The sequence below is a fragment of the Notamacropus eugenii genome, chromosome 6 (genome assembly GCF_028372415.1).
Source record: "Notamacropus eugenii isolate mMacEug1 chromosome 6, mMacEug1.pri_v2, whole genome shotgun sequence".
Taxonomy (NCBI): domain Eukaryota; kingdom Metazoa; phylum Chordata; class Mammalia; order Diprotodontia; family Macropodidae; genus Notamacropus; species Notamacropus eugenii.
Window position 1 is genome coordinate 138827059 of NC_092877.1, and position 10446 is coordinate 138837504.

The 10446-nt window shown below is 38.0% G+C and overlaps 1 protein-coding gene across 8 annotated transcripts in view; it reads left to right on the forward strand.

Annotated features, from left to right (window-relative positions):
• Positions 1-8436, forward strand: part of IL15 (interleukin 15) — a 172925-nt gene extending 164489 nt beyond the window's left edge. For 6 of the 8 annotated variants that reach the window (XM_072621118.1, XM_072621120.1, XM_072621119.1 and 3 more), the window contains 2 exons: positions 3045-3182; positions 5398-8436. In XM_072621118.1, the coding sequence (XP_072477219.1) occupies positions 3045-3182; positions 5398-5511 (252 nt within the window). In that variant the 3' untranslated portion in view covers positions 5512-8436. The remainder of the gene's footprint in view (positions 1-3044; positions 3183-5397) is intronic. The other 2 variants (XM_072621123.1, XM_072621122.1) reach the window with 1 other exon arrangement.
• The last annotated feature ends 2010 nt before the right edge of the window (positions 8437-10446 follow it).

A 10446-nucleotide genomic window follows, 5' to 3' on the forward strand; every position in this document is an offset into this window, starting at 1 on the left:
CTGCTTGACCCCAGAGAACAGAACTGGATATAATGAGCGAAAATGCAGATAAGCATATTTGACTTCCATAGAAGGTAAAACTTCTTACCAATTAGAAATGTCTGATGGTGGATAATTAATGAGGGACAATGAATGAGTTCCCCATTATTGAAGGTTGACAATCAACGGCTAGATGACTTCTGAGTACGCCCAAGTCCCTTCCCCCCAATCTCCTTGCCACCCTGATATTCTCTGATTCTATGATAGAGATCACACAGTCATACAATTCAAACCCCTCATTTTTCAAGGCCTAGTGAGATTAAGTATAATGATTTAATATTACAAACAGGCTAGAACTTGGGTCTCCTGATTCTCTACTACAGTCCCCAACGTTTCCCCTCACCCACATCCAGAAAACTATCACCCCAGATCTGGCTTAAAAACAAAGTTGACACAAACTTGTTTTTGTATGGCTCTTGAATGTCCCCTTGGGTGTATGTGATTACAGCCCCTGTAGACCCACCTTCTTCTCTGTGACATATGCTGGCCTAGATTTTCCTAGATCTGTCTCTAGGGTCAGTTCATGCCAAATCCACTTTCCTGAACCGAATGAGAAGAAACAGACTTAAAGAATCAGACCCACAAGTGTGAGAAGCCAGAAAAGAAGTGAGATCTTACAGGACTTATAATGTATTTAGCTGAAGCTGTAGAACTCACATTTCACTTTTCAGTGTGTTCTTCTGTAGTCAGTAAATCTTTAAATTAAAAATATTATTAAAAGATCTCCATGAACTCCTATTCATAGGATGCGACAGGATGAAAAGAACAAACAATCCCCCAGCTCCAAACAAACAGTACATCAGTGTGTCAAGGAACCGGATTGTATAAATTATCAGTACAAATCAAAGTGTCTTAGGTAGATACCTGAACTCAGTTTCAGATTCATAGGATCATAGCTTCATAGATGGATAGGATCTTATATGTCAGCTAGTCCAACCCTCTCCTTTTGCAAACCAGGAAACAGACAGAGAGGGTAATAGGACTTTCACTTGGTCACACAGATAATTAATGTAAGAAGTAGAATGTGAACACAAGTCTTTCGGACTCCAAACATGGCCCTATATTTATTATATGGTGTTGCCTTTCTCAGAATGAAACTGGGCAGGCCATAAGAAGAAGAAAAAAAACATATCAAATCATAATAAGACTATCCTTCACCTTTTCTGGACCTTTTTCTTTGTAATAAAAGGAAAAATAGAAGTCATTGTTAGAAAACATATTAAGGTCCAGCAAATTATATTACCAGTTGTATGACACCCTCCTCAGAATGCCATGGCGGACCCAGCCAGGCCTTCATTACGTACCCACATCAACTTTCCTGTTTTCTGTAAATTAAGCAAATGCATGCATTAATGAGATGGTCTCTCCTTCTCTTACAAATAAAACAAAAATTCTGCCTATTACCAGTTACATAAAGCAAGCAACAAATCTATAAAACTGAGTACTTTTCTCAAAAGCCTAAAAGAAACATTTTGATCTTGCTTAATTGCACCAAAATTAACCTGAGGCACATCCAATTTCTCCCATGTTTCTGGGTATAAAAACAAAGTCTCTGTTCCCTTTGCCTTTACTGCCTAGAAGACATTTTTGGGTTAATTTATGATTGGGCTTTCCGTCAATAGTATCCTAATCAGAATCTTTTTGGCTATGTCAGTCTTTGCCAACAGCAGGACCATGGCATTGTTTTTATGTAGTTACCAATTCAGAGCCTCTTGCAAAAAATTGAGAGAAAGCTTCTCATTATTTGGAAAGTGATCTCTAGTATCCCAGACAACTAGAGCACTATTTAGGTAGCCTCAGTCATCTTCCGTGCCCTGAGTATGGCTTTCCTTGTACTTTTATACTTTCTCCATGCAACTATGTGAATAATTAACCATCAACAAGCTGAGACATTGATTTTTAGTAGGCTTGCAAGTCTCAAGGTCTTAGTTGAAGCAGATTTTGATTTTTTAGACCTTCTTCCTTGAATGAGTCAGACCACTGAACAGGCACTTTGGCTTCCAGCATTTTCTGTCTGGTCCTAGGAGTCTTTCCCCTTCCGAAAGCAAAACTACTTTCTAAGGATTAGTAGTAAAAAAAAAAAAATCTATTTATGTAAATGTTTCATACCTTTTCAAGGCACTTCTAAGACAGCACTCATGTGATCCTTCCAATAATACCTCTGAGGGGTGGATAGGAGGTACTCTCCATTTTGCCTTGTGGGGAAAGAGACGCTTGGTTCAACTCCAGAGGCAAATCGCTTCATCTGTAAAGCAGTGGGGCAAATAGACTAGATGACCTCCAAGGTCCCTTCTAGATTTAAATCATTGAGCCTAGGAAGTTGCATGGGCAGATTTCATATAACTATAGATTTAGTGACTTGCCTAAGGTCAAGACAGGTAGTGAATTATACAACTGGGATTCAAACCCAGAACCTCTGACTGAACAGGACTATTTCCTATTAATTCGAGTAGTCCAAAATGAATGAGCCTCAGAGGTAAGGAGTTCCTTATGGAAGACTTCATGTAGAAGCCTTGCTCCTCCCTTCCTCCTCGTGGGGATGTAGAAAGGGATTCCCATTGAGATCCATATTATCAGAAGGAATGACTATGAGATTCCATGAGTATGAAAGGAGTTTTGACTATATAACTTCTTCCAGCTTTAGATCCTCAGTTTCTCTTGAGGGACTGGGTAAAGGAAGAGCCAGTGGGAGAACTAGAATCCAGGTCTGCTAGTGCAGAATGTTTCCCACGTACCACCACATGGCAGGCCTGGACTAGGAATGTTTCTGAATGCACATTTTTCTTTTGTTTTCTATCATTTGTTTTCTATCTTTGTTTTCTATCTTTTGTTTTCTAAGCTAGCTGCTTCCTAGATTTCACTAACGTCTCAGAGCATACCATTTTCTTGGGAAATGTTTGGAGAGAATGAGGTTTTGGTCCCAAATTTTAAAATATGAAATTATATAGTAAAGAAAAGAACAATGAATTCTTGTAAAGGCAGCTCTTTCGCGATTCTGCTTGTAGCCAAATTGCAAAATCACCATGATGAGATGCTTCCTTCTGGAACTTCGTGTGATTGCCTACGAATACGATAACACCAGGCTCAGTCAGACGATAGAAAACATTATCATCATTGCCAATGCCACGTTATCATCAGGCAGGGTAAGCTTTCACTCTGTTGGTAAAATTCAAATATGATATAAATTTGGTTTTTGTCTGGGTTTATTTTTAGTAGATATTTATTGATATATTTTGGTTTTATATCACCTGCATTTTTCCCTTTGTTTCTGCTCTTTTGTCGCTCTCAGAGAGCAACGCTTTATAAAAATAATTTTTAAAAAGAGATAAAAAATCAAAGCAAAATCAAAGACACAGTGAAAAAAGTCTGATGTCATACACCGTGTTCCGCATCTGTACCTGTGCAAAGAAGCAGGGGCTAAAGAACTTCTGAAAACCTTTTCATTAGATTGCTTGAGAGGGAACCTGATCCAAGCAAATAGACAGTCAAGTGATCTGGAGCTTTCCCAGAAAAAGCAAGGAGCTCAAGGAGATGGGCTGCAGTGAGAATACATCACTAACTCTAATCTGATTTAATGGAATCTATTCTACTTTACACACACTTCCTAGATTATATTCATTGTGTTTAAGACAGATTGAGTGGAGACTTTCCAGACGCCATTTGAACACAGATTTATTGGCTGCATTCAGTTTTTAGATGAGCTTCATTCAATTTGAAGGGAAAAAAATAGGGGGAACCTCAAATTGGGCCATTCAATCAAACACACTTTTATTAAGCACTAGTATGTGCCAGACCTTGTGCTACAGATATACAGAATGAGATATAGCTCCTGATCTCAAGGAATTTACATACTAGGATAATTTATAAACTTACTATTTCTACTTTGTTCTAGAACAGAGGCCCCCAAACTTATTTGACCTAGTGCCCCCTTTTCAAAATAATTACTCAATGCCCCCCTGGAAAATTTTAATTCTGTTTTTTAAATTTGTGTTATTATTATTAATAATAAATAATGTTATTTATTAAATATAATAATATAATTATTATATAATATAATGGAATATAGTAATAAATTTAATAATTTATTATAAATTTGTGGATTCTTTCCTGCATTGAAATTTTGATACAATATTGTGTCATGTGATCATATTGTAAGCAAGTCACTGCATGCACATATTTCTGCTGATGCATGCTGGTCTTCCCGACAATGACACACTCGTCTAATACGTGCTTGTTAAGACCTGTCAGTAGACTTGACCACTGATGGGTTATAAATTACATTTTGTGATATTTATTTGAAAATAATGTAATTACTTAATCACCACAAACTTTAATTCTGTTATATAACAGATGAAACATGTATGAGCAAGTTTTCAAAATTTCCTTGTCTTCTTTCCTTGGACTTCCAACACCCCCCTTATTTTTATTTATTTCCCTCCAATTGCACCCAATGCTACCGCTGCAGCCCTCCCCCCATTGTTCCAGCACCCTTCAGGGGGCAGTATCAGCCACTTTGGGAACCTTTACCTAGAATAATGCATGGAGTTATAGAACTAGACTTGACTTCAGATGTCATTCAGTTCAACAACTTCAAAAGGAAACTGAAACTGAAAGGAACTTTAACCTGACTTTAACAATCACCAAGTATCTTGCTCTGTATTGACAAAGACAAAAAATAAACAGGGCCTGCCTTGGAGGACCTTACTTTCTAACTGGGGCAATAGAGAACATGCACACAGATAAATATAAAGTATCATAAGAGTTAAAACAGAAATTTAAAGAGGAGGAACGCTCTAACAAAGAGAGGTTAGGAGACAGATCAGGGAAAGGCTCTTGTCCTATGGATAATCAAAGAGCTCTAGACAGTTAAATTCTATTTCTAATGCTTTCCATCAAATTAGTAGCTTTTGGGAGGTATAGACTGTATTGTTTTTTATTTGGTATCTCAACTTTCTAAACAGTACCTTTTTATTGTTTTCAAATTTGCTTTTGAATCAGCACTGAAGATAAGTTTACAGTTCTTAAGGCTGAAACTGTATTTAATCACATATAGCCAAGTTGCTACAAAAATAATTTCAAATTTTTCAATTAATGCAAAACTTTTTGTTTGAGAATGATAGTTTCATGGGGTTAACTCGTGCAGATGTAACTTTTTTTGGTTGTGGTGCTGCTACAACCTTTATCAATATCAAAGGAAAAACAAACCCCCATAGTCCCTTCTTACATGCTCTGGAAGCTCTGCCCAGGAGGCTCATGGGCATCTCAGATTCCTGGCATAATGCTCAGTGGATAGGATATTACTACCAGGAAAGGGGATGGAATCTCACCTTGTTATAGTCATGTTTTTGTCTCCTTTAGCAGAACATCGCAGAATCAGGATGCAAAGAATGTGAAGAGTTGGAGGAAAAAAATGTCAGAGAATTTTTACAGAGCTTCATACACATAGTCCAGTCCTTTATTGGCACATCCTGATGCCACTTGGTGCCCCATCCTTGCTTCTGTCAGTGAAAACTTTCTGTATGAACTCCTGACACAGGGACTCATCTCCAAGAGCCACAAGAATTCATCTTTCTATCAAGATAATGCTCAGGACTATGGAATTAATTCACATCACAGAACAAAGTCAGAAAAAGAACCAAGCATCTCGTGACCTCTTTTGTCTTTTTGTTTTTAATTTATTATTGAAACTCTACAATGTCCTACTATTAGTTTTATCTTGTACCCTAAGTGACATGGCACGGGCAACCAAGGCCTTTTTACCCTGAATTAAGCCTCACATTTAAAGAACAGATGTATCTGAACAAGATTTTTAGAAGGAGATGAGACAGGGGCAGCTAGGTGGTGTGGTAGATAGCACAGCAGCCCGGGAATCAAGAGGACTTGAGTTCAAATTTGGCCTCAAGAACTTACTAGTTGTGTGTCCCTGGACAAGTCCTTCAACCTTGAATGCCTCCAATAAAATAAAGCGAAATAAGACAACAACAAAGTACGGTGGAAAGAGTGCTGAATTTGGAGAGAGAGGACATGAACTCAAATCCTGCCTCTAATACTTAGTACCTGTGTGACCAGTTTCCTCAGTTGTAAAAGGAGGTTGTTAGATAAGATGATATTGTCTAGCATTCATATAGAGCTTTGAGGTTTGCAAATATAATTTCATTTCATCCCTACAACAACCCTGGGAGGTTGATACTATTATTATCCACATTTTATAAATTAGGAAACTGAGGCAGATAGAAGTTAAATGGTTTGTTGAGAGTCATAGGCCTAGGAAAAGGCCAAATTTGAACACTTTCAAAGATCTGATCCTTCTCTGAATCCATGATTCTATGAGATGAAAAACTACATTTTAAGTCTACATAATCCATATATAAAATGTTTCTTTTTTCAAAATTGAAGACTACGTCAGGATTGTTGAAACATAACACAGGAGACATCCTGTAGGTTTTTTTTTCTTTTTGCCATCTATTGATGACAATAAAGTATTCATAAAATTGTCCTACATGTAGTATAACCTGTTTCTCCAGCTATGAAGTGGGTATAATAATAGCACCCACCTCCCAGAGTTATTGTGAGAATATTTGGCACTTAGCATGGTGCCAGGCACATAGTAGGTGTTATGTAATGTTAGCTATTATTATCATTATTATTAACTTCCATCCCCAACACTGCCCCACTATGACACATGTGTCAAGATGGTTTTGCTACACTCATCAATGAAGATCTGTAAATAGCTCAGGGCGTTTAAGTTGGTAAACGGTTGGGGCAATACCAGAGATATAGGAGGGGAGAGTATGACGCTGTTTTCACAAGCTAAGGACTTCAGCTGAAAGGTAAAGGACAAACCAAAATCAGTGAAAAAGACAGTGTGGTCCATACACAGGAGAAGGAGCACAGGCTTTGGAGTCAGAGGATAAGGACTGAAATCTGGACTCTTCTAACTCAGCCTCTCTGGACATCTGTTTTGAGAGTGTTGAAGTAGATGGTCTCTGAGGTGCCTTTCAGCTCAAAATCTAGGATGCTATGAAGAAAATTATGGATTATAGTGTTGTTTATCCTTGGTTTTTTCAATGCATAGAGCACATAACTCAGGTTACAAACTATTCACAATGTTCATGTTGTGTTAAAGAAAATATTTTGATTTATTTCTATTCTACAATTTTTAATAGTTGACAGAAAAATAAGTCACTGCAGAATGTGTAGAACATATGTTCTTGGGGATGTGATTGTTATTTTAATGGGATATGAATGGATCTCACCTTTATGCCTTGTACATACACACACACACACACACAATGTTTTCTTTCTCTCCCCTCTCCAGAATATCCTCCTACCTGTGACTGGCTCACCTCCCTGGGTTTATAACCATCTTTAGTGTATATTTTAGAGAATTGGGTCCAGTGAGATAGATTTGATATTATATCTGTCACTCTTGAGTAACGAGCCTTATTTCCAAAGTGTACTCAGTGGTATCATCATGGCTTGAAAGAAGGAATAGGATGTGCTCAGCGCCAGATGGTAGTAGGTGAGCACAGGGGAAAATAGGACTAGGGAGAAGTAACAATGATCTCACTGGTAAAACTTTGATTGTGCGTGTGTTGAATTTATGCACAACTGTGAAGGGCCAGGTTGTAAGAGAGCCAGCCTTGACAACAGGAAGACCCGGCTTCTGCTCATATCTTGGTCTACTGATGCTTTCAGTTCTGAGGCAACCTTGGTATTCCATGAAGTCGCTTGCCCAGGGTGGCTATTACACAGAGAGTAAGTGCAAGAGGAGAGATTCGAAACCAGAGCTTTCAACTTCATCAAGTCTTCTGTATCATCCTGTCTTCACACACACACACACACACACACATACACACACACACACTATATATATATATATATATACATACATATATATGTTTACATATATGTATATATATATAAACATACTTACATATGTGCAAATAAAGTTTTATATAAGGGACTTTCACACTTCCTAGGATCATCAATTTAGAGCTGAGAGTACTTCTTTGAATCTAATCCCCTTATTTTACAGGTGAGGATCTTTGGGCACAAATGGGGTCAGAGGACTTGCTCATACTCACACAGATATGGAGATGTTCTGAAATGAGAGGAGCTGAATTCAAATTCTGCCTCTCACATAACTTGTCAGACTTTAGGCAAGTCACTTAACCTGCCCAAGGACCTCAGTTTCCTCAGCTATAAAATAAGCAGCAGGAGGAAGAGAGAGTGGAGAGGGTTGGATGGTAGCCTCCGAAGGTCCCCTTGATTCTAGATTTATGATCCTAAGTGAATAGAGGGCAGGATTTGATCCTTGGTCTTCCTGACTCTAAGTCTAATCAATGCCTTTTCTCTACATTGTGCTACCTCTTAACATTAAACACTTAAACTCAATTCATAAGTTTGTATCTTACTTTAGTTCTTTTTTAAATGATAACTATTTAGTTATGAGTTCTCTCAAAAAAAATTCTTGGGTGCAGACTATACATCCATTCATACACACTGTGTTCTGATGGATAGAATGATCCACCTGGAGTCAGGAAGCCCTTGGTTCTCATCCCATCTCTGACGCTTAGTAGCTGTGTGACTATGGCTGAGTCCTGTGAGTCCTCTGAAACTTACATTTTCATATCTTTAAAATGGAGATAATAAATGGCAACAGATGCGAAGTACTTTGCAAACCATAAAGTTCCATATAAATGTCCATTATCATTGGCATCATCTCAGAAAAATGCATTTAGTTTCTATCTCACCTTTCCCTTGAAAAGTTGAAAGCATTTCACATGGAATATAAGTAAAACATTAATCTCTTATGTCCGTGGTCTCTGAAGGGACGGTGGGCTGAGTGAGAATAAGGCAACAGGGTCAGGTATTAATGCTGATAAAGGCAGGAATGCTGAAGGTCCTCGTGGGAGCAAGCTTTCGTGATCTCTGGACACTGATGAGGAGAAAGGGCTGTCTGGAAGGGAGTAGCATTGGCAATTACTAGCAGAATCAGTGTAAAGTTAGTGAGCACAGTGATTTCATCATTATTTTTATTATTTTTGGGCAGGTAAGTGGCACATGGCATAGAGTGCCAGGCCCTGCAATCAAGAAGAGTCATCTTCCTGGGTTCAAATCTGGCCTCAGACACTTACTAGGTATGTGACTCTGGACAAGTCACTTACCCCTGTTTCCCTCAGTTTTCTCATCTGTAAATGAACTAAAGAGGGAAATGGCAAACCACTCCAGTGTCTCTGCCAAGAAAACCCTAAATGAGGTCATGGAAAGAAAGAGACAGGTGGAATGACTAAACAACAAAAATTATTATTGTTAGTAATAACGATAGTACTTGTAAAGCACTTTATATACATTATCCCATTTGATTCTCACAACAGCCCTGTGAGGTAGGGACAATTTTTATCCTTTTTTTTTTTTTTTCACAAATGAGAAAAAACTGAGATTGGGAGAGGTTAAATGACTGCCAAGAGTTAGACAGAAGTCTTGGAGGCAAGATATATCTGGCTGCTCCACTCCATTTTAAAAAATCATCTTAGTCTTAACAAATGGTTACAGACAGTTTTTTAGAAGAAGAAATTTAAGCTGTCCAAAGCCACCTGAAAAATGCTCTAAATCACTAATAATTAGAGAAATGCAAATTAAAAGAACTCTAAGGGATCACCTCAAGACCATTAGATTAGCTGTTAACAAATAAGGAAAATGACAAGTGCTGGAAGAGCTGTCGGAAAACAGGAAAATTAATGCACTATTGATGGTGTGTGAGTTGTATCAAGCTTTTAGGAGGATGACTTGGAGCTAATAACAATAAAAATAGTTGCATTTATATAGCGCCTACTGTATTGTTGCATTTCATCCTCACAGATATCCTGGGAGGAAGGTGCTTTTTTATTACCCTCCCTCCCTTTACAGAAGAAGGAACTGAAGCAAAAAGAGGTTTCGTGACTTGTCAAAGGTCACACAGCTAGTGAAGTCAGATGTGAATTCAGGTGTTCCTTCCTCTAGACCCAGTTCACTAGCTAGTGAACCACCTAATTGCCTGTGATCCAAAAGCTATTAAACTGTGCACACCCTATGACTTTATGATACTGCTACTAGGTCTAAACCCCCAAAGAGAGCAAAGAAAAATGAGAAGAAGCCATATGTAGAAAAGTATCTATACCAGCATTTTTTTGTATTGTCAAAGAACTGAAAACAGAGGAGTGCCATGTTTGGGGAATGGCTGAACAAGTTATCGTATATGAATAAGATGAAATATTGTTGGACCATAAGAAATGATGAGCTGGATGACTTAAAAAAACTGGGAAGATTTACATAAACTGACACAAAGTGAAATGAGCCGAACAAGAAGATCATTGTACACAGTAACAGCAGATGATCAAATGCCAAGGACTTACCTACTCTGAT